The following is a 25,605-nucleotide window of genomic DNA, read 5'->3' on the forward strand; positions in this document are numbered from 1 at the left end:
CTATATTTAGGACACCTTGTCATTAACAGACTGTGCTTTTTACAGATGGAACATAGTAAAATACTGAGAAGTTAAACTAGGAATAAATGCATACAAAACAAAATTATAATAATAAAAAATAACAATAATAGTATTAAATAACAAATCCTTTTGGTTAAAGTCACACACTGTTTTAAGTTCACCACTCAGATACCAGATATATCTTCAACATCTAAATTCCTCTCTTGGTGAATAATATATTTTGTTAAGTCAAGAAATCAAAAGGAATGCTCTCATGTAATAGCAGAAGATTTTTTTTTTTTATTACGCACAATTTTTATTTAGATGGTAATCTTCTAAGAGGAGGAGATTTACAATGGGATCAATAACTCGGGTTAATCAATATAATAATGGAGTTTAAGCCCAAATATTTCCTGGTTACAAACTGGTATTCTTTCTCACTACTCAAATTTTACATATTCGTCTTTGACGAACTATTTGAATACTTAAATTTTTTGAAACTTGACAAAACAAAGTTTTGCTTTTCTGTTTATACTGTGTTATTTTCTGTTTATACTTAATTTAAATTTAAAAACTGCTTCTTTCTGCTAAACTTAATAAGGTGCAATAAAACTGAATTACTATAGCTAGTTAAGAGGGGCTAACCTTTTGTATTTAAATGCAAATATTACTCAATGTCAATCCCAAAAAGTGCAACACTATTTTGTACATGCTCACGATGTTAGAAGCTCACGATGTGCTGGGCCCAAAGTCATAACTCTGCTTACCATAAGCAGAAAATTCTGTGCTTACGTCAAGCGTACTTCACAGGTTAGCGGGGAATCCTTGCTTGAGCGCGTGCGAACCACCCGTAAGGCAATCTATGCGTACACAGCTAGCGCAAAAATTTGACACTTGCACGCCAGGGGAGAATGGTTGTAAGCACAGAATACAGAGGTAAGCAGAGCTATGAAATTGGGCCCTGCCGCCGATTTCACAAAACTCTTCCTAACTTAAGACTAATCTTAGGACTTAGGACGAGTCCTAACCCTGCACTGTAGCATCCATACCTTAAGAGTTACTCGTCCTAACTCAAGATAAGACGAGTCCTAACTCTTTGTGAAATCGACGGCTGGTCTGTTGTTGGAACATATCATTGATGAGTACAGAGCTGTCATCTATTGCATCTTGCAATTGGGGAGCTTTTTAACTATCAGGGATATTCAACATAACAGGGAAATGGTTTCCTTAATCAAATATACAAAGCGGATGGCGCAAGATGATAGCAATGATCGTCGTCTGCAGTGATCTTTTCTTGCATCAAAAGAGTTGCTTGCTAAAATGGTGCCAAGTGCACATTTCAGCCAGAGTTGATCATCTTTCGCCTTCGACACTATAATCTTTGGGTGGGTGTGAAGAATGGATTTTTTCAAATGATCAATCCTGAGAATTAAAGAAACAAAGGGCTTAGCAGCAGAACAGCTCTTTCTTAAGTCTTTTGTAGGGTACATTTTCTATAATGATCAATTGAAGTTGAATTACGTTGGATCAGACCTGCACACCTCATGTGTCTTACAGTTAACGTCTTACAGCCATTTAAGCCATTGAACAAAAGCTTGTTTGTGTACTATACATACAGGCAGGAAGTTAAATTTAATACATTATGATATGGCTAAGAAAAATCTGAGATTTCCAGTTCATTCTCATTTCCAAAAATTTTGGGAAGGTTTGAGACAATAAATGTTACACAGACATTCTATTGTTCTCAGAAATGTGTGCACAATATAAAAACACGTGTGAATAACAGAAAATTAAATTTGCTGCCATTGATCGAGCATTGGTTCTACAGAAGTTCATTAGACAGTTTTTCTGTTACATAAATATCAACAGGGGGAACAAAATGAAGAATAAAAAAATAATAAAACAATCTTATAAAAGTAAATTTTGTATCAGGGATCTAGAAAATATTTGTTCTTTTACCCATACGCCGATGCTTAGTAAGCACTGTAAACTTGGATTACTTTTCCGAGTTCTGTGAACAAAATCCACAGGCAAATCACTCAGGTGGGATTCAAACCCATGACCTTTGAATTGCTAGAGCAGCGTCTTACCAACTAGACCACCGAGCTAGCACCGTGGCTAGAGGCAGTTTGAATCTTTTGTGTTAAATAATAATAATAATAATAAGACATTTGTAAAGCGCCTAATGCAAAAGCCTCTAAGCGCATGTTAAAAGCGTGTACGAATCCCACCCAAGTAATTTGCCTGTGGATTTTTTTCACAAAACTCAGGAAAGTACTGAGTACGCAGTGCTAAACAAACATAATGGTAAAAAACAAATTAATCAATAAACAAAATCTCATCGTGAAAAAAAACCAAAAACAATAACAACGATAATTATAATTATGGTAGATGGCCAGCATTAAAAAAATTCATTCTTTGCCACTTTTTACAAGGTTGCCCATTGCCCAGGGCTCTTATAAACTTACATTCACTCAGCGAAAAAATCAACAGTTCATTTCGAAAATTTCTTCTTTTTTTTTCTTCTTTTTTTTAAATTGGCCCGATGTCTGAATAAGGAGTGATTAATGAGCATCAACTAGAAACCTGAGAATTGATTTTTTAAAAGCCACAAAATACACACACTGAATATGATTATATAATATATATATATATAAATACTGTTTCTGTACACTTCTTCTTTATATTTTGTTTAATAATTAAACCTATTGCCAATTTCTCTCAAAAAATAAAATCTTATCTGTGTACACAACAAAAGAGAGAATCTGTTAAAAGCCATAAATAAATCTTCTTTATAATAAATTTAATGAAAAAAAATAATGAAATAAAATAAAAAACCTTCATGTTCTCCATGGATTTTTCTTTACGCTAGCTCTATCTGAGCTTGGATTTAACAGTGCAAGTATTATTCCAGCCCCAAAGATTGAGCCAATTATTCACGCACACTGAAAAACATGTTTACAAATGCCTCACATATAAGGAACAAAAATAAATAACCAATTGGTCATCAAAAAGCCATCATAAACAAGTCAGATTTATCTCTATACAATAATATATACACATAATCACTAAATTCATTCTTTATTATTGTCATCTTTATGCATTTACCACAATTAAATTATAATTTTGTCAATTTGTTTTTTTCTTCAACCTATTTTTTTTTACTAAATTTGTTTTAAAAAAAGTATTAGAGGCACTTTAAACTGTTTTTTTTTAAAGACTGTTTTGTCAAAATGAAAGAAATATCCTTCAGAGTATTCCTGAATTGTTTGGATTTTTGTTTCTTAGTTTTTTTGTTTTGTCTCAAACAGAAGTACTGAGTATAATTTCCCGCCATGAAATTTCAATCATTTGGGAATGTGTGACTGAATACAAAGCAAGTCTTTTACCTGAATATATTTAAGTTACATGTATATGCATAATTATTTTCAGTGACATTTCAAGTTTACAGAAGAAAAAAAAACAATAATAATACACAGAGATAAACAGCTCTTTACCAGAACAAAAATCACAAAAAGATTGTCACTCACAGCCAAGACCACTTAATTGTGTAAAAAATTCAAGTTAATTTTGTGGCACCGTTAAAGTTGTTTCCAGATATTGATAACCATCCAAAAAGTCATGCGAGTTGGATCACTGGTTCCCTGTTTATTTAGAATTCTAAATGAAAATATAGCCCAAGGTTGGGTTGTTTGTTTGTTTGTTTGTTTTTGTTTCCTTATAAGACACTGGACACATTTGGGTATTATCAAGATTGCACTTGGTGTATCCCTACAATATGCATAAAATAACAAATCTGTGGAAATTTTGGCTCATTCAGTCAAGAAAATAATGAGAAAATAAACACTTGCCACACAAAGTTGTGTGCTTCCTAATTCCACATGCCTGATAAAAACTTCGGGCATGAAGTGCATGTTTTCAAAATATTTTAGTGAGAAATTACTTTTTTGCAAAAAATAGTTAATGGCCTGACGTTTCGACCCTAGCAGAGTCTTTCTCGAAGGCTAAATGACAACACAACAAACATGAACAGGTAACTAAGTGAAACATAAGCAGTGAAGTGGAAATACATGTATGGGGTTAGAAAGCATACAGAAAAAAGCCAGGGGTAAACGAAAAATAGGGGGACAACAGGGGGGGGGGTGTTGAAGGGAAGGGACTGGCTTGACCACAAGAAGATGGAAACACAAAGGACAATATCAAGGGTGGGGAGGTGGGGAAAAAAGTAATTAATTAGTGAATGAGGCTCAGGCTAAAAGGCTGTGGGGAAAAAGGAGACGGCAAAACAAAAGGTTTATTAGTCGTTTCCTTATTGGATGTTCAGACCATGGGGTTGAATGGTCTGGTGGCGTCTAATCCAGAGTTTCTCCCTACTGAGACGGAAAAAAAATTACTTTTTTCTCCAACAATGTTTGATTACTATCGACAGCTCTCCGTTGCTTGTTACCAAGTGAGTCTTTACGCTCATGTTTTGAGTTGTTACCAAAAATGTCCAGAGCCTTAAATGTTGTTACCAATCCGCATATCTGATTACATACACTTCTTGATGTCCAATGTCCACTTTGTGCTAACATTAGTAACATAGCATCATTTTGCCATCGCATGAACATGTACATGGTCAACATGTTTGTCTTTTGAACGAAACAATCAAAGTTTGTGAAAGTTGTACATTCTCGGCGACTGTACCAACATTTAGAAAACACGTCATTGTGTCATAGAGTAATGTAAGGGTCTGCAAGTGACAAATATTTTGCCTCATACCATAAATAGTGTATTGGATACACCTCCCCATAAAACTCATAGTTGCATATTTTTACTTCACGCATCTTTTTACTACATCCTTAATATATATTAACTTCTTTGTATTTCTATTTACAACAAATCTTATTCTGTTCACATATTTAAGCAATAATACTAAGGCAGAGTAAAGGGTTTGTAATTCTTCTTTTTTTCTTTTTTTTTCTTTTTTTTTTCGTTGATTAAATCCCTTTAAGAAAATTTGAGCAAAGTCCAATTCACAAATATGATAAAACTGATCATAAAAAGACCTACATTTGTAGCCAATACGACTTCTTTTTTTTAAGTGTTAGTAGCTTTAATTCTGGTGTTTCAAAATCCAACATTTTTCAAACCTTCACAGAACAAATTATGTCTTTGCACATCATTCTTGAAACACCATTTTTACGGACATCTTAGGTTTGGGCTTTGAGCTGCGCCTGCGCAAAAAGATCTTGTTTTAACTTTTTTGTTTTTTAATGTATCCACCAGCTAAGGGCAGAAAGGAAAACAGTTCATTTACAAGTGATGGGGATGCCCTTAATGAATAAGACAAAATAAATAAATAAATAAATAAATAAATAAAAGTGTTTAAATTTGTCTATGACGCCAAGTGGTTCACTGACCAATCATGGACAAAATTTGATCAACTTTAACTTTGACATATTCATTTCCCAATATTGTGTTCCTCGGAATCAAAAATAAAAATTCTTCTACCTTTAACATCTACAGAAAAAATCACCCAAAAATTAACCAAACCATGACATAACAATCCCACATAACTATTATTACCCCTGTTTGCCAACAGACCCTACACCCATTAAGTCCTCGCCCATTAAGTCCTCTCCCATTAAGTCCTTTGGGTAGGGCACCCTCACCTAGAGTATAGATTTTTCATTGGACAGTCTTGCGCGCCGCTCGTACAAATCTGTGAGTTGTCCACTGCTTTTATCACCGGTTTACTTCTAAGATGGCCGTTGGATGACGCCAATGTATGACTTTTATTGGGAATGAAGAGCATAAACATGAATTTTACCTGCACAAACTTTTTACCCATGTTTCTGATACATTAGCAATTTGGGTAAATTTTGCTGGTGGGGTGTAAGGAAGGGGTAGGGCTGTGTGCACCCTTCCAGTCTGACACATCGATACAACAGCTTGAAGTCGACATGTATCTTTCCCTTTCGACCACAATGTCCAGCTATGGGATTGTCTTAATTATGATGTTTCAGGAAGCTCAAGCCACCTTGTAGCTTGCCATTAGCCGTCTTCTCCAGGACGCTGTTCACAAATTCCTGGGTGTGATTCGCAACCATTTGACCTGCATGAAGAGAAAGGGAGTCGAGAACATTACTGACCAGACCAGGATTTGAACCTGCATTCTATAAATAACAAAACTTTTGTCCGCCGCCCTACCTCGGCCGCAAAACCATTAAGGTCTGTTCGGTGGCAACATCTGGGCCCAATTTCTTAGCGCTGCTTAGCGGCCAATTTTGTTCTTAGTGTGCGATTGTCATTTCATACTGCTGCTAAGCGTAAGCACTCGAAAAGGCTGGCTAACCTTCCGGTGCTTACCGCACCATAACAAATGACGTTACAATGCAAATCCATGGTAAAAACGCAATATGGCCGCCCAATTTTCTGCTAATCTGTGAAATACGCTTGCACCTTAACAAATTTTTCTGCTACAGTAAGCACAAAAATTTGCTTACCGTTTAGCAGCGCTATGACTTTGGGCCCAGTATGAGGCCTACAGTTCAACCCTACCTCGAATACTAAATGATTAAGTGTTGAGTTACCATGGAGTGGGAGATTTGTTGATGATGCAGGATGTTATAGGCTCCTGATGGACCCGATTTCATTGCTTACCATAAGCAAAGAATCAACGCTCGTGGCATAAAAATCCTAGCTTAACTTAAGCATATTTCAAGGAAAGGTGAGCAAGGAAAGTTTTGCTTGTGCTGCAGTGTACTTGACATACAAGGCATTCTTAGCTTAAACAGATAGCGCAGAAATTTGGTGAAACGAACAATGGTGCTCCCAAGCGCAGAATTCTGTGGTAAGCAGAGCCATGAAATTGGGCGCTGGTCAGAGCACTAAAAGTACTTAAGCAAGCAATTTTTCTTGCATCGCAACAGAAAACAGCATGAACTGATCTTCACTTTGCATTTGTCTACAGGGTTAACCTTAGTTTCTTAAAAGTCTTCTTGTTGAGTCAACAAGTATCTAACAGTGATTTACAGTATTTTGACCACAGGAGTGTTTTCAACCAACAAGTAAAACAAACGGATGTTTTTTACGTGGTTATTATAGCATTATTATTTATTATTTTGACATACACACAGGTAATCATAATAAGATACATGTAGAACTCTCACTGTGTTGAAGGAAATTCACCCTTTGAAAGTGTCCTCATGTGTTAAAAAGTATGGTAAATGTATGCAAGTGGTTCACTCTAGTAACCTTTCACAAAACCATGGCAGGTTCGGTTGTGCAACGGCAATAATAGTCCATTTCATATAATGAAACAAATCACAGCCCTACATAAAAAGGCTACAATTTACATCTTAATTATTCTTAAATCCTCATGTATAATTGCGTAGATTTGTTTCAGCCCCCAGCCATGCCATCATTATCCGCCAAGATTGGCCACTCACCAATTTGCCTGATTATAAAATGAATATAAAACTTCTTCTTCTTTTTCTCTTCAAAAAAAACTCTAAAACCAAATAGTTCATCAGTTTGATACACCCACTGAGTAATGAATAAAATAATCAAACATTAATAATCATCAAATGACAAAGTGTACTGCACTTAGACCAAGACAAATTTATTTTTGCTTAAGTCCAGTCCAATTTACTTCTGGCTTACTGCCAAAATCATTGCATCTCCAGAGGTTTTGATATTGGCATAATTTTGAAAGAAAATTAAACAGTGTTTCCAATTGAATTTTCCTCATTAGAGGCTGGCGCATTTACCTTTAAAGCAAAATCTTTCATCTAGTTATTGTATATTTGTTCACAAATCTTGTTTTTCTTACTTTTTTGGAACTCTTCCCAGTTTTTGTGGCACAGGGCCAATTAACAAACTGAAAAAGAGTCAAGAATTCTAGACGAAATTGTGTTTTCATCGCGCCATCCTCCCCTCAAATCTAATTTTATAGGTTTTTAATGAGAACGGAGAATCAAAACTTAAATCGTAAAAGTCAAACTCAATCCGCAGAGATAACAAATGGATTTGGGAAGGAAAAAAGGGATTTAGAAAGTCAGATTGTGTTTGAAATTATTGTTATCTTTGCAGCAAGGTAGACAAACTTCAGAAAGCAGCAATCTAACTACCGAAAGTCTAAATCAAATCAAAATTTTTTGGGGAATCGTTCCAACTGAATCTCAATGGTTGACCATCACTCAGCATAACGGACAAGTTATTGGTACATTCAATTTTGGCTTACCAAGGATACTCTGGATGAGGGAACTCAAGCGTTTGGAGAAGCAAGGCGGAGGCTCCTTGGGCCGCTCCTCCAGATAGATAACAAGCTCCTTCTTAATGGCCATAATCACCTGCATCAAGCGATCTGTCAGTAACAAAATTTCACAAGTTGATATAGAGGGAAACAGAGACTCCACTATTCATGGCGAACAAAACCACCTGTTTTTTGTTTTGTTTTGTTTTTTCTTTAGAAACCTCTCAGGGCGCATACATAATGTATGTCAACTTGTTTCCATACATAATCAAGTTTCTGTGTTTTTGTAAACGTTATCTGTGGGAGATGAAGACCTTAATTGTTGGCTTCACCGCGCAAGCTGGGTTACTTTTAAGGTGAAGACATGTAGATTATAGGTCTTGGGTTCAAATCTCACCCAAACCCCTCAGGGCACATGAATAAATTAATGTCATTTTTGTTTCTATACATAATCAAGTTTCTTTGTTTTTGTAAAGTGATCTGTGGGAGATGAAGATGTTTTTGCGGGCTTCAACGAGCAGGTTGGGTTATATACTACAGTGAAGACGTATAGATTGTAGGTCTTGGGTTCAAATCCCAACAAAGGTGTTGGTCTTTATAACAAGTTTTATCGCAAGAAAACATTAAATATATTTTTATTTTATTTATGCAAATTTTTGTGGTGGAGCTGGGTTTTTTTAGTGTGTTCACTTTTTTCCTTCTCAAAGATTTTGTTTAAAGACATTAGTGTTGTTATTCTTCTTCTTTTTTGTGGGGGGGGGGGGGGGGGGGCATTGATACATTTAACCATTCATGTGTTAATTTTTTCATTTTATTTTCTCCTTGGCCGGGGGGGGGGGGGGGGGGCAACAAGGGTTTATATTGTTACACCATTGATTTTAGAAGAATTCTGAATAATTACTCACCATGTTCTTTTTCCAGACCAAACAGCTTGACTTTGTTAGCCTCGTGTTGAGCTTTCTTCTTAAGTCTACATGCTCTGTAGAAAGTCAAAGGATATACCAGAGGCATGATAACCAAATTTCATTCAGTAATCACTTAAGTTAAATAAAAAGATACATGTACTTTTCTTTAGCCTGCCGTTCTCCACAGAGTTTGTCAAACCTTTCGGGCATTCCAGACTCCTAATTTAACAAATGTGGCAAGAGCACTCTCAATTGAAGTAAGTTCCTCAGAATTTTGTGTACATTATTGTTACATTGGATAATTTTGTGCAGTGTTTCTATCTTGTGTTCTATTTGGGATTTTCTTGTTTCATTGTCTTTTCTCCTGTGTTGTTTAAATGTATTTTTATTATGTTCTTGCTGTATTTTTATAAACTCAATCAATCAATCAATTGTCCTACCTTGATGCCAATTTGTTCTTCTCTTTCCTGGATCTGTTGCGAGCATTGACCGGCAGCGCACTGACCGGCGTCATACTGCTGATGGTCTTGTTGAGTTTGTGGAGTTCGTTGCCGATGTTCAAGAGTCGCTTGGGGTTGGGGGTCAGATCGTCGTACTCGCTGCGCCGTGATTTCACTTTCATCGGGATTTGGTCTTGAATGTTTACAACTGCAACATCATCTGCTAAAAATAAACCAGATTTATACCTGATTACTATTGGTAACTACTCCAAATAATTTTTAGCATAAAACCTTACTTAGTAATGAGTAATGGGGGGAGGTTGATAGTATAAAACATTGTGAGAAACGGCTCCCTCTGACGGGACGTAGTTTTCGAGAAAGAAGTAATTTTCCATGAATTTGATTTCGAGACCTCAAGTTTAGAGTTTGAGGTCTCGAAATCAAGCGTCTGAAAGCACACAACTTTGTGTGACAAGGGTGTTTTTTTTTTGTTGAGATACACCGAGTGAGAAGCATGGTCTTTGACACTTATCAATAGTGTCCAGTGTCTTTAAGTTTCTTTTTCTATTTTCCCTTTTCCAATTCTTAACTTAATAAGAACTATTTTCACAATCGTCTCGTAAAAATCCTTGTTGAATTTATAAATTTCTCATGAATGACAAATTGAGCTTTTGAACAGAATGAACCACAGGCATGGTTCTACAGAGGGTGGCTGGAGGGGCCTTAGCCCAACTTTTGTCTCGAGCACCCCCAACAACATATATTAAAAAGAGAGATAATGTTTTTGCAAAACCAACAAACGACGTTGTGAAGGCACCATATAATGTCAGGGCTTGCTCTTTTTGAGTGACCTGGGGGGGGGGGGGGGGCCTTAGCCAAAATTTTGTCTAGCCCCCCCAAAAAATATAATAAAAAGACAGATATTTTATATGTTGTTTTTGCAAAACCAACAAACGACGTTGTGACGGCAGCACAATGTCAGGGCTAGCTTTTTTTGGGGGGTGACTGGTAGCCAGTAGGACTGCGTGGTTCTTGTCAAATCACTACCCTGCCAGCTTTTCCACTGGTCAACTTGTTTAAGTTTTCTATCGAGCATGCTGGGACTTGTGTTTTTAGCTGATAAGAAGTGGTTTACGTACGGATTAGACTTCAGCAATAAACATGATCCAGCAGGACTAGTTGGACAACAGTCCCGAAGCGCTTTACAAAAATTAATGAGTAAACAGGTTTTCAGCAGAATGTTTGAAAATGTTCTTGTTTGGAGCAGTTCTGATATGTGCGGTAAGTTGTGCCAAAGATTAACACTGGAGTATACTTATATAGGTTTTGCGCATTAAATGTTCGTTGTTGTTATTATAAGAGAGAACACTGCAGGTCTTTTACCATGGTCCTCTGAGATGTCACTACACGCATCATCCTCCTCCTCCTCCGCATTGTGCATATCTTCCTCCTCCTCCTCCTCATCGCTCAGTCCATCCTCCTCCTCACCTTCCTCATCTGTATCCTCATCAATCTCATCATCTTGGTCTTCATGCTCACTCCCGAGACCCTCATCGTGAGAGTCGTAGTCTTCAGCTCCTGCAGAAGTATACGCCTGATGGAGACCGGGTTCAACCTAAATCAAATTAATGTAAAATGGTTACATATTTGTTCCCATACAAAACTATTCAAAAAGTATAATAATTAATCAAGGTATTCTAGAATTTCGGACTTGTATACGCCTGATCGAGACCAGGTTCAACCTAAGTCATAATCAAATTAATGTATTACCATTTCAATTACTTTTTTTGTACAGAACTATTCAACAAGTCTGATAATTTATTGTGCTTTCCATGATCAGTGTAAAATTGGTGGCATACGCCTCATAAATATACATACCAACCCCTGGCCAATCACCCATCCCCAACCCTCAAAAAGACAACAACAAATAATACAATTGTTTTTAGATTTGTGATAATGCAACTGATTATTGCCATTACTCAGTCTACTCAATAAAAACACATCTTGCCAGATCATTAAATCAGTCAAAGAAATTAAGAAGAATGGATTTGTGCAAATGTTTTTTCCTTCATGACATTTTTCTTATTTACGCACAATACAAACAAGTGTATGCACACTTAACGGATCATTAGAGTAAGGCAATGCCCGTTGCCCCTAGCAACACCTAATAAGGCGACCCTAAACTCAGCTGTTCACAGCTTGCCCATCAATTAGGAGTGCACACAATGCAAGGAGCCCATTGTTCTTAGTGTCAGGGAGGGCCATAGCAAAATGTCAAACTGTTTCTATCAATATTTGAAGATTATGTTTTGCGGGGTATTTACATAGCTTGCCCACACACAAAAAAAGTTTGTTTTTTTTTTAAATTAATGACGTTTTTACATAATTTAAGACCATACATTTTTGTGTAACCATTTAGGTTATTTTGGTTGGCGAGCAGACTGCAACAAAATTCTATTTTCTAAATAAAAATATTATTCAATAGTAATAAACATGCATGCAACTGTTCCTCGCATCAGCTGAATTCTCTCTTTCTTTTAGATTCTCCTTAATGCCATTCAAACTACAAAAATTTTTTAAAAAGTACAAAACCATCGGAATTTTGTAATTTCCTCTCTTTTGATGAAGTTACAGTTCTCACCTATATAAAACCATGGGGGAAACTGATTGGATAAAATCAAATATTGATTGGAACTAACTTGACTATAGAGTGGGAGTTGAACCTATGTCATGAGGTCCGTCCACTTTAATGTGCTGGTGTTCTACCAACCTAGCCATCCAGGCCCTAATATTTGCACTCAAGGTTTCCTTATTTTGCATACATCTTTGTTCATGAGCTTTTGCCAGTGAGAATTAAGCCATTCAACCGTTTACCATGTAGCCAGGGTGACGGATCGCACCCATGCAACATGTAGTTAATTATACAAATAAGTGTCAAGGGGGGTAACAACCTTTTGGTAGCACTCACTTCAATCAAAAAGATCTTGGGGTGATAATCACAGTTTGTTTCTGAAGAATCTTAGGCAATTAGCAGTTGTCTAGTTTCTAGTTGTGACAACCCCTGTTCAATTTGTATTTCTTGTGTAAATTTATACTTAAAAAAATATATACCAAAATCTAAACCAGGTAGTTCTATTACTTCGTTTAAAAAGGAAACTTTTTTAATTTCTTTTTATTTATTATTATTAATTTTTTGTAATAATCTTTTAAATATTTATTTATACCCATTCACTGATAAGTGTAAAGCACTGTGCAATTTTGAAACCTACATTAATTGGCTGATTCTGGTCCTGTACAAACATCTTTAGCTGCAAGCCTTGCGATCTTGTGGATTTTCCCCCCAAATTTGAGTCCCTGATATTTACGAACGAGCAAAACTTGCCAAAAAATTTAAATGATCAACTTAGGAAGGCGAGTATATAATGGAAAACACCAATGACTCAAACAGGAAATGACAGAGATCAATAAATAAACACTTCATTTACTGCATGTGATCATCAGAAAGCAAGGTCAATATCTATGGACCCCTAGTTGCTGCTGATATTGATCAAAGGTGTGCGCGACGATGATTGGCTGAGAGTCACACGCGCACGCTTTTATTATTTGGTATCAAAGATGGCGGCCAGTTTGCGGGGCCTCTTTGAAATGGGCTTATCAATGAATAGGCACTATGGCTATCTGCCTTAATTTTCACTTCATGAACTACAATTGTGATATTTTCATTAGTAAAGTTTTAAAATAAGATGCACAAAAGTTTTTGCCTATTTTGGAATAAAAATAGTCTAATAATTAAGTAGCAAGTTTGACTTGTTATCTTGTCGACAATATAGTCTTGACTTAAGCAATTGCATATCGCGCTGGTAGCTACCAAAATCCGCATGAAATACCCATCTAAAAATATCAAAAAGGGTTAGATTGTTATCTTAAAATAAAAATTCTTGTTTTCAAGCTTCCTCTCTGAAACTTTTTAAAGTCATCATCAGTATATAACTGTACCTTGATTGTAAGCTTCTTGTGCTCAGGCTCTAGGTTGGATCTTAGACCCCCCATAAGTTTCTCACGAGCTCCACCATCGACATCTGCCTCGATGAAGTTACGGATCTCCTGCCACTTTTGCTCCACATTTCCCTTCTTTGGAGGATCCGAGATGCCTGGGTCAAACCCATACCGACTGATGTACTTTCTTGTGCTCTTCATCAGACTGTGATGATGCCGATGGTGGATAGGTTTCCGGGTCAGTCTGTATGAGCTTTTCACGGCCTTCTCTCTGTGTGTTCTACCTCCTCCATGCGAGAGCACAGGGTCCGAGTTTGGTTTGACATCGGCGGGAATGGAGAGAGGCTTTGGAAGGTCGACTTTCTCCTGTTTTATCAGCAGGGCGTTTGAGACTTGCATGACATCCGCAGCAGGTCCAGCCATGCTGCTTGACGAAGCTTTTGTCACGCTACTACTCGTTGCCTTTTTGTTGTTGTTGTTGTTGAGGTCGTGGGACTGTGACTTCCGGATTAAAGGTGTAATGGCATTGTGCGAGCTTAGCATAGCATCGAAACTCTGTGAGTCGTCATTGTTTAGCTCAGCTAAGGTCGGCGCATAAGTGAGATCGTCTTCGGGATGCTGAAGCGGACTTGAGATATCGTCAAATCCAGAGAAGTCCCACAAAGAGGTTCGGCCACTCTCTCCGAAGGATGTTTCTGACAGCAATCCGTCTGACCAGAAGCTGTTGTTGAGGTCACTGTCCAGTTCGTTTATCTCCATTGACTGTTGGAACATGAAGACGCTTTTTTTTGTGCCTTTACCCCTGTCTTGGGCCTCGTCGTGCTCATACATAAACGCCAACTGTGGACTACTGCTGATGTTGGACAAATCCGGCGAGTTCAGAGCACGGTCGTAGCCGGACGCAGAGCTGGGAAAGTCACACAGAGACTGGCAAAACGTCATATCCATCATTGATATTGACTACAGGAATATAAAAAAGGAGAAGACATTTAGAAGTCAACAGTAACCAAGTAAAGGGAGCACTTTATCCAACTATAGGGAGCATTACACCAGAGTTTGCCCTGTTAGTTTTACCTAAGAAAGGCTTTCCCCAAATCCAGTTGACTAAAACAATCACACGAAGCAGTCCAACTGTTTTGATTTTTATATTGCTGATTTAAATGTGAAAAACATTCACCCATCAGCCTCAAAAAATCTCAAGCCTCAAAAATGTTGAAACACACAAACACAAGTACAACATGGCTGCTTAGCAAACCCTGATTGAACTTTCAGCGTCACATACCGGACCCTGTGAAGTTGTTTTATGGTGTCATGTAAAGTTGTATAAACTCTACAAAGAGACAAATGGAGGATCTAAAAAAAAAATGTTTGGTATGAATGTGTTTTTCAGGTTGGCCATTTGAAAAAGATGTGTCTACACAGGAATGTATAGTCTATTATCAAAACAAAGATTTGTGGGGGGGGGGGGATTAGGAGTGATTTTTGTTTTGGTCACGCAAATTTAGAAAGAGCAAAAGACAAACATTCAAACAAGATAGAGTAAAAGGAAAAAAAACCATCACGAACCATAGACATCTGTGAGCATGGGCTTCAGGAAAACGTCACGGCAACAATTTAACCACGGCAACACAGTGCTCAGAAAGTGTCACTCGGAGTAATTGATCACTCCAATTCTAAGTTTTTTTCCTTACTCTTCGACCTGACTTAGTCTGAGGAAGGTCTTTGGGTAAAAACGACGGCAGCTGACTAGGTGTGTGAAAGATTGACCACACCAGGCCATGTCACTGTGCTGCCTCGCGCTGTGTCGCCGTGGAGCCTTGTTTTCCGTGCACAAGTAGTAGCTCTTAGCTGTTCTTGAGTCTGATGGAAAAGTATGAAGAAAAGAGGGGGTCATCATTTATTTATCGTATATATTGTTGAAAAAGAGGAAGAAAATCCAGACTCCCACCATAAAATGTACTTATAAAATTTAAATATATGACAAACACGAATCACTGTAACTCACATGCAATAGACTTTAGTAGGATCGAAGGCCCAGTGCACACAATCTCCTTAAATGTAGTTAAAGTCAATTTCTCCAATACAAGTAAATGAGAAAGCCTGCAAAAAAATCATAATAAACCAACATGAGAGAAAGGTTTAATATATGTAAAATTTAAATTAAAGCTCAGTGGTAATTAATGCACACCTTTTGAGCCACTGTGCCAATTTTTCTTCAGAGAAATTCAATAAACCGTAAGTGTATGTATTGAACAAGAGCAATAAAGTTGGCAGCCAGAGCTTGTGGTTCACCATGGCTTTGCTTTGTTAATAACATTAATAATAATAATAATAATAATTGTGGTTTCTTATATAGCACACATGTCCGTCACTGGGTGACGCTTCTGGAGCTGTTACATAAAGTATTTCCTGCCAGATGTGGGACTACGTTTTGAATTATGAGACCTAATTCTGACAGCACAAATGCTTTAACAAGATGCTGTGGTGCAATTTTGCTGCCGATCAGACCAGGAACACCGCGGCAAACCCCTTCTCTTTTCGATAAGTGCACTGGGTTCTTTTACATGCGTTACAAAACACATGGGACCAACGGCTTGACATCACATCCGAAGAAGGACGAAGCAATGGTTAAGTGTCTTGCTTAAGGACACAAGTGTCACGGCTGGGGATTTGAACCCACCCTGTCAGTCACTTGCTTACATGTATAATACAGTATTTATTGAAGCAAGAATGCCTTAATTTTCTTGTTTAGCAGTGCTAAAAAATATGCAAATATAGCACAAAATTGACTGTCAAAATGTGTTGAAATATCATCCACACACACAAGGATGTCCTTCGGGTCAAATATGTTCCAGAAGAAAGTTCTTTACGAAATTTTGTGTGAAAGAAAAGTTAAATTTTCCAGATGACAAGAATTTAAAGCACCCAGCTTCCGATGGCGATGATCAACAAGCAATTTGGTGATCATTCCAAGCTATCCCTGACAACTATACCCTTCAACATGTTCAAGCAAGAACTGAAGGAAGCACTCTAAAACTAAAGCTTAAAGGGAAGGTACAAGTTTGGTAAATACTCAAAACAAATATTAACTAAAAAACTGACTTGGTAACGAGCATTTGAGAGTTGTTTGTAGTATAAAACATTGTGGGAAACGACTCCCTCTGAAGTAACGTAGTTTTTGAGAAAGAGGTAATTTTTCACTAAAATTATAAAAGACATCTAGTTTGAAGTCCTTTATTCTTATCTGAAAGCACACAAATTCATCCAACAAGGGTGTTTTTTCTTTCATCATTTTCTCGCAACTTTGATGACCAATTGAGCCAAAATTTTTACAGGCTTGTTATTTTATGGTTATGATGGGATACACAAGGTGAGAAGACTGGTCTTTGACAATTACCAAACGTGTACTTTCCCTTTAAGCTATAACTCCAATGTGCACTCACAACCCTGCTTATTTTCCAACTGAAATTGCAGCAAGGAACATTAAACATACTGTGTGGATGCAGATTTGGACGGCAGAGGGCAGGGGAAGAGTGCTCGACTTTGACACAGCTTTTCAGACAGAACTGTGATATTTATGTATCAATTTTTTAATAACTCTTACGAAAAAAGTCTGTAACAATGTACAGGCAAAATTCTTAAATAAAAGTTAGATCCAGGCGCACAAGTGCTGGGCGCCGCCATGCGATGCGCGCCATTGCTGGGGTGTCTCTGTGCCTAGCTTTGTGCACAAAGACACGAGAAAATCGTTTTCCTTTTCACTTTTTATGGGAATTGAATGTCTTCCTCGACAATCTATGAAATTTTCTTTAGGATGGCTGCTTGATTAACAACATACTACATTCTTGATAAATTTTTAAAGTGAAGCAGAAAGTAAATACTGAAATTCTGACAGAATACCTTGCCGATGTAATGCACTTTGGCGACTATTATGCAGTTTCCGCGTCTTTGACCCCTAACTCGCCTAAGACAAGCACCTTTTTCAAGATGATTTGGCTGATATTGTTGCAAATATTTGTGGTCAGTCATGATGTCCTCTTAAGGAAATTGTGTTATTCGATGAGACAATTTCCATAAAAAGTGAAAAGAAACATAATTTCCTCATGTCTTTGTGCACAAAACTAGGCACATGTGCACCTCAGCAATGGCGCGCGATGCTATCCACTTGGGTGCCAGGTGCGCGTCGTATCGGTCTATAGGGTTCTTAAAGATTTTTCGTCACTTCCTCAATACCTATAAAATTCTTCAAGTTTTTTTTTTTTTGGTAAAGGAATAAGCTGAGATATTTCAGATTAAGGCCTGTATGGTGTTCTTGTTTATCAAACTCAAATAAATGTACCGGAGGGCTCTCCTTTGTAAAAAACAAATATGAGTTAATTAAGTTGACAGGATTTATAGTGAACGCATCATTTTTCCCTGAAATTAGCAAAAAATTACTCCAAGACCCCCCCAAAAAAGGAAACTTTAAATTTAACAGTTATTTAATTCCCTTTTACAAACAGTATTAGGAGTCAACCTTGAACAACCCCAATTATCACACCAATCCATAGTACACATTGCAACACTCCCACCATCAAATCCCTTTGACCCACTGGGTTTGTTTACATCCAGCAGTCATTGGAATCCCCCCCCCCCCCCACCAACTAACTTCAGGCAATCAGCTGACTTCTTTGGCAAACTTCCAACTGTTTGGCTCAATCCCCACACTGATGATGACAGGTGATCCTGAGCTGAACAATGCAAACGACCCTTCCCTAGAATTCCTGGGAAACCAGGGAACTTTATGCAAATTGATTATTCAATCTGAAAGTAACCTTGAGAGAATTATAATGAACAGGGAACCAGGGAGTATGCAAATTGATACAATTCATTCTGAAAGTGACCTTGAGATAATGGAAACAGAACCAGGAAACTGTCAGATAACATGAATAATTCATAGGTTAAGCTAAGACTCCTACTTATTTTATCCACATTTTATTTCCTTATAACTGCAGTCTGGGTCATAAAATTGTGTAACTTTCTTACTGGTATATTTATAAACAACTACTTATGGGTTGATCACAAAAGCATTGCCTGGAGCAGGACTCGAACCAGCAACCTAGCCTTGGCTCCAAATGCATGATCTCCTTTCTTGTTCAAGGATCCCAAGCCGAACTAACTGTCTAAAAGTTGGGATCCACCCCAAAAACTGAGAACCCAGTCATGAGTTTCACAAGTTTCGCGGTCTCCATGGTTTTAAGTACAAGAAAAAACACTTCTGAAGTTCTTGAAAAATCTTTAAAAATGAATACAATCCACACAGACTGCATCAGACAACTCATGTTTCACAAAACTTCTGATCATATATATCATTTTTAAATTCATTAGTATCTCAAAGGTATTGGATCTTTCTAGTAGTATGTGCACTAGCAGGAGCTTGCATAAAGAATGATGCCAGTGATGATTAATAATTCATGAGGGTGATGCATATTCAAAGGACTCCATCACAGTAACAATCACCTGGTAACTCAATAATACACGCACATCAACAAAGAGTGTAGAGTAAGGGGACCTATTGTTTGTATTGTACTAGTCTATAAATATCAACTCAATGTCAACATTTTTTAACATGTATCCAGCACCTATTGTTCCCAATTCACCACATTAATGGTCAGAGGGAAAATCCTACCTTGTTTAATTTAGACTCTTTGCAATTGCTTTTAGTGGGAGGTCTCAAGATTGTGAAAAATATATATTATTTGAAGTTCTTGAGAAAACATTTATTTTATTTTTTAGAGCTAACAAGTAGACATTTTTAGCAATATAAATCAGTTGATTATATACCACTCAAACAAAACAATTGATAATCCATTGCAAAAAAACATATCAAACAATATTAAAGAGTTCTTGTGAAAGCATTAACATGTTTTGTTTCTTTTTTTCAGAGCCAACATGAAGATATTTTAAGCAATAGAAATCAAGTGATTATATCACTCACACAAAATCAACAATTTCCATTTCAATCAATCAACCATTTGTTTTTTAAGTTCTTGTAAAACATTTTTTTTTTAAATCCCATTTTCTTTTCCCAGAGCGAACAGGTGGATATTTTTAGCAGTAGAAATCAATTGATTTATCACCCACACAAAATAGTCAATAACGGAGAACTTGCAATCAAAATACTGGCTGTACAATCACTTTTTGTGTTGACTTTTTTTTAAAACAAATTCTTTATGCTGAAATGAAGTTTTTGATAGATCAAATAAAATTGCTCATGTTTTTTTTTTTCAAGAAAGAATAGGCCATTGGATGATGGATACATGTACTAGGTTATTCCACTTCTTACTTCACAATATCACAAAATTCCTGTCAGGAAAAAAAACTGTCTTCCTAAACATTTTACTTTTTTGTCAATATTATCCATTTAATCTTTTCTTAAAGCATATATTTACACTACTGAAGGAATTCCTATCTTTTTTAACAGGTAAATCCAATATTAACTCTTATTAACTCTTATCGTATCTTTCTTGTCCAACTTTTCATCAAACAGGGGGGGGGGTCCAAGGCAAGATATGATACAACATTCTAAGAAGTTGATGTATGGAGGCGGTGTACCAAATCACATGCAACCACAGGGAAAAAACATGTGACCATCGCTCCTTGGCAGCTACCTCTGTTGGGCAGACCCATGGGGGAGGGAGCTATAAGGGAGGGTTTGCTGCGAATGCTGCGATACCACAAAGTAGTTTATCTCTGTCACGTTTTTAAGTTACAAAGCGTAGTGGGACTATATGTCTTGCATTATGAATGCTTGAAAACTTTAATCAATTGATGATTTTCACAATCTTATAAAAAGTCCTCTGAGGTGAGCTGACCTTTGTTTTAAGAATTACACTTGATCAAAACTTTGAGGGCATGCTTATTGATTGAGCACAACTGATTGACTTTTCTGGCATTTTAAGTTTTCATAGAACTTGAGACATACAAAATTAATTATGTATTGCATCAGTGAGAGTGACTATAATTGTATTGCTATTACCAAACTGAAATTAATATGATGTCTGCATGTTGAAAAGAAAAGAAGCAATAGTTAATTTGTGGTGGCAAAGCACATTCAAGCTCAGGTCTGGAATAACATGGAGGGCACGGAGGCCATTCCTTGCCCCTGGTCTTGGTGCCCTTTCAAAAGTTTTCCATTGACTTAAAGATTTGTCTTTTCAAATAGAAGTGCCCATTGCAAAATGAAAATGGCCTTGCCCTTTCAAAAATGAAATTCCAGGCCAGTGAACTCTGGTGTTTCTGATCAGCAGAGTCTGGGTTCAATCTTAGTTGCGACACTTATGTCCTTTCGAGCAAGACACTTAACCATAAGCTTCTCTCCACCCAGGGGGTAAATGTGTACCTGTGAGGGCAGAGTTGGTTCTTGTGATTGAGGAATGACCTAAGGCTTAGTGACCAGGGGTAAAAATGTTGAAGCGCCATGAGCGTCACCCATTATTGTTAAAATTATTTTGTCCTTCAGGTGAAAACATTAAACGTAGGTCCCATATCCCGGATTGGAAAGAACCCAGACAACCGTGGAAGAGTAGGATAATAAAACCCGTTGTTTCTGGTTCACATAGCTTACATGTACCTTCTCTTTACAGGTTTTCTCAAGCTTGCAACAGCGATCAATTTCAATAGGCATCCTGAAAGGTTTCATTACCAGAAGTATTTGGTTTTTTTATATAAAATATAGGCCTACATTTCAAACAAATAGCAAAACAACAGATCTGTTGTGAACAACTTTCTTTTCAAAATATGAAATTCCTTGTCACGGCACAAACAGTAGCTTTTTTTAAATTATGGTTAGGGAAAAGAAGACCTTTCACAATAATTTAAAACATCCCTTTAACAACAGTGTCATCAAAGTATGATTCAATACCAGCAGAAACAATCATTGGCAATATAAACTGAAAGCGGAGGAGTTCTCTTTTCAGTGCCACATGTCACAATGCGTGGGAATGTGTTTTTAAAACAATCTGCCAACACACTGTTGCCAGACATACCTCAATGACAAAAAAGCAGCTACAAAATATCACCGATGGACTTGGTAATTACTCAAAATAGTTATTAGCATGAAAACTGACTTGCCTAACGAGCATTGGAGAGCATAGTGGTTTGTGAGAAACAGCTCCCTCTAAAGTACACGTAACCTCAAATAATAAACGGCTTCAGGCCTAAAGCCTTTTATTTTAAGCATCTCAAAGCGCACAAATTTGTGCAACAAGAGTTTTTTTATTTATTGGGTTATTATCTTGCAACTTCAATGATCAAATTCTTGGGTCAAAATGTTCACAGTTATTGTTCTTTTAAGCATGTTGGAATACACCAAGTGAGAATACTGGGCCCAATTTCATAGAGCTGCTTAAGCAAAAATTTTTGCTTAAGCAAAAAATTCATTGCTTATTAAAATCAGATTACCGGCAAAGAATACACTCAATTGTTATGCTAAGTAAACAACAGCTTAATAATAGTCCTAAGCAATGTATATGGCATGACATTTTGGCCAGTAACATGTGTAAAATAAGCGAGCTATTTTCGTGCTTAAGCAAATTTTTTGCTTAAGCAGCTCTATAAAATTGGCCCCTGGTCTTTGACAGTTTTACCAAAAATGTTGAGTGCCTTTAAGTAAGGTTCAAATAATCCAGGTTACCAATATTATTATGCAAATGAGCTCAACAGGATTCATCCAGGTTCAGAAAGTCTGGCCCACTCCAGACCATGTGAAAGAATCATGCACTTTTGTACACACAATGCATGCATGGGTACAGCCGTCAATTTCACCAAACTCTTCCTAACTTAGGATTAATCCTAGGACTTAGGACGAGTTAAGTTCCATATCCATAAATACGTTAGGACACATTGAACCCGTCCTAAGAAGGTTGGGCTACCCGTCCTAACTCGAGACAGGATTAATCCTAGCATTTCATGAAATCAGCCGCTGATCATATGAAAGGATCATTGTACAGGCTTCCTAAGAATTGATGCATCGTGAATACTCCTGGACCTTTGGACCAAATCAACAGATCAAATCATGGAGCTAAAATATCAGCAATTTACCCTATAAATAGCACAAATAAGCAAAGTTTATAGTAATAGAGGAAACAGGTTATCAGCCTAATATTACATTTTAAAGCTGTTTTAAAGCAGACAACACTGCTCTACAAATATATTTGCCACAATTCAAATTGCAACTTAAAAGTTTGCATTGTTGTAGCTGGTGGCTCATACACTCAACTTTAGCTTAGAATTAGAAGAGAAATTGGCCAAGCAGTGTTTTCTACTTTAAATAAAACAGCTTTATGAAATTGGGTCCTGGTCAAAGAATTTTCTCCAAGCCACATCAGACCATATTACCCTCTATTTACATAGCCTCTGGCTAAGGTGACTCAACACAACCCCCTTCCCAGGAAATACTGAATATTGAAATGAGTGATTGAGTTCTCAAGGGAAGGAGGACAGCACAGTGAAGTCAACCCCCCCCCCCCCCCCCCCAATGGTGTAGTATACTGTAGGTAGGCCTACAGTGCTGGGAGGGTGTCTGTTGTTGGCATGGAAGTTTTGCTTTTGACAAAAAAAGGGTCTCTGTTGTTGACATGAAAAGAAAAAACTTGTTTTCCCAAGATTTCTAGACTCCAAAACACAATGTTTGAAACCTACATGTAGTAGTAGGTCTAACTACATCTATAGGTTTTTCCTGTGGCTCTAAGATTCCAGTGACTGTTCGAACCTTAACTTTCGCAGTGAGGTATAGTTGTGTGATGTCTGTTGGGTCACAAATTAAAGGCCTGTATAGGCAAAAGGAGACAGGTAGACAAAATACCAATTAATTATCTAGGTTCAATGCAGCATGCATCCAGACATCATTGTACAGGTGAACTTGAACTTCCAATGGTTTAATTGTGGGTGTGGCTGTGAATATAATATGCAACTTTTCTCTGTTGGATAAAAAATCCATATAGATCATCTATAGATGGACAATGCAGATTTATCAGACAACCACACCCTCCTGCCAATCGAGTCATCCAAAGACCAATAGACTGTCGTGCAAGTCTCATTAGAACTCCAGCGGCCGATTTCACGAAACGCTAGGATCAATCCTATCTCGAGTTAGGACGAATAACCGATCCTAACTTAGGATTAATCTTAAGGTCTGCATGCTACATGCTACGTCCTAGGTCCTAAGATTAATCTTAAGTTAGGAAGAGTTTGGTGAAATCGACGGCAGGACCAAGATGGCCACACAACCATTGAACTTACAGTGTGATAGGGCTAGACCGTTCTGATATTACAATGCAGCTTATATATGGCTATAATACAAAATTACGGATTTAACTGTTGGGGACAAAAATTCTAGCCATATATGAAAGAAAAAAATTAGTTTTAGAAATCAACAAAGAAAACCTGAGAATAAGACTTGACCTCCACTTCTGCTTCAAAGGCAGGGGAGGGTTAAGGGGAGAGAGGCAGGGGACAGGTTTTTTCTTTTCTTTTTTGAAAAAAAAAAAAAAAACACTAAAATGTACACCCTGGCATCCCTGGGTCTAATTAAGCCAGAACTTTCTGAAGCAAGCTCGAGCCAAAGCCGTGGTTTCAAAAAGCTGTCTCACCCTGAAATAATTGAGAGTCTGCACTCTAAGAACTTCAACTTTCCAGTGAGCTCATATACTCTCTGTATGTAACACAAAGCATGGCACTTTGTCCATGGTCTCAGAAACAGTTCCTACTAAACTTGTTACAACAGTCAATCCATGGATTAAGAGGTCCACACTCCATCCATTTTTCTTGCTCCATCTCTTTTTCATGCTCCATCATAGTAAAAAGCAAGTAGGCCAGCTGCACCATTTAACAATGGATCAAGAGCATGTCTGTCTGGCCTTCGTTCACAGACTTTTGGGTGGAGTTTCTGATCCTCCTCAGGGCAACAAAAGAAACCAGGTCAAACAGTAACCTTTTAAATCCAAATACAATACAACTCCAACATGTAGAGAGTATTTGAGATTTCCCCTTTTCCCCCCAAATCCTAATCATCTGATTATGAAAAGTTTTATCTTTAGTACCAGTCATGAATGTCTCCAAGCGCCCAGCACACAGTTTGTCAACAAACACTAAACAGCAAGTCAGCTGGCATGGACACCATTCTATTACCATCATTATGCATGCATGCCCACAGAAAGTACACACACCTGATTCAGAGAAACACAACATGCATGACCCTGAACATAGACAGGCTCCCAGTCATTTCATTATTTTCCTGTGAATCCAAACCACAAAGCACTTACTTCACACCCCAAGATCTAAGAATACTGGTCGTCACATCCAGGGTTCTGTTGTGATAGCGAGCCACACACAATACACACAATAAATGTTGGAACATAACCTGCTATTTCCTTCTCATTTTAAAGATGATACATGTATTATCATAATTACATACTGCCATGGTTACATCAATGTCATGTAAACTGGGCAAAGTCTAATAGCAGTACAGGATATACTGGTTGTAGGTTCACTGGGAGGACAGTCACGTTTCTGACAGCTCCGGGGGACCACCTAGTCAGCACCCCTACAATATCAACAATGGCTCTTTTTGTTACAAAAGCAAGAGACCAAAACTACCTAAACTGGAATGGGGAGTTTAAATGTTTTTTAATCTAACAAAGGCTGAAATTAGACAAAATTTCAATTATTGCACAACCTACCATTAATAACAGAGCATTGCCAAAACAATAATCTACATTTGTTGGAACACATCAACTTGATTTTTGAAATGAAGTATTTTGTATTGCATAAATTTCACTATTTTTGTTTTTCAAATGACCTGCATTTTATAATTTCCATAATGGGTCACGTTTTATTTGCAAGCATGCACTTATTCTTGACATGTCAATTGTCAAGTATAAAAATTAGCATACAGTACCTGCCCTACATTGGTCCAGGGGTGGTACTTATGGGGGTCATTCTGCAGGTCAGTGGGGGAGGGCAAGGTTAAGTTGGGCCAGGACTG

At 37.4% G+C, this 25,605-nt stretch overlaps 1 protein-coding gene across 4 annotated transcripts in view; it reads right to left on the reverse strand.

The window, feature by feature from the left end:
- Positions 1–1,289: 1,289 nt before the first annotated feature.
- LOC139941249 (uncharacterized) overlaps positions 1,290–25,605 on the reverse strand; it is a 29,177-nt gene continuing 4,861 nt past the window's right edge. For 2 of the 4 annotated variants that reach the window (XM_071937728.1, XM_071937729.1), the window contains 8 exons: positions 15,586–15,680; positions 15,147–15,440; positions 13,581–14,540; positions 10,968–11,199; positions 9,585–9,807; positions 9,145–9,218; positions 8,228–8,350; positions 1,290–6,097 (listed from right to left, as the gene is read on the reverse strand). In XM_071937728.1, the coding sequence (XP_071793829.1) occupies positions 5,991–6,097; positions 8,228–8,350; positions 9,145–9,218; positions 9,585–9,807; positions 10,968–11,199; positions 13,581–14,540; positions 15,147–15,155 (1,728 nt within the window). In that variant the 5' untranslated portion in view covers positions 15,156–15,440; positions 15,586–15,680 and the 3' untranslated portion in view covers positions 1,290–5,990. The remainder of the gene's footprint in view (positions 6,098–8,227; positions 8,351–9,144; positions 9,219–9,584; positions 9,808–10,967; positions 11,200–13,580; positions 14,541–15,146; positions 15,441–15,585; positions 15,681–25,605) is intronic. The other 2 variants (XM_071937730.1, XM_071937731.1) reach the window with 2 other exon arrangements.

The sequence above is a fragment of the Asterias amurensis genome, chromosome 8, assembly GCF_032118995.1.
Source record: "Asterias amurensis chromosome 8, ASM3211899v1".
NCBI lineage: Eukaryota > Metazoa > Echinodermata > Asteroidea > Forcipulatida > Asteriidae > Asterias > Asterias amurensis.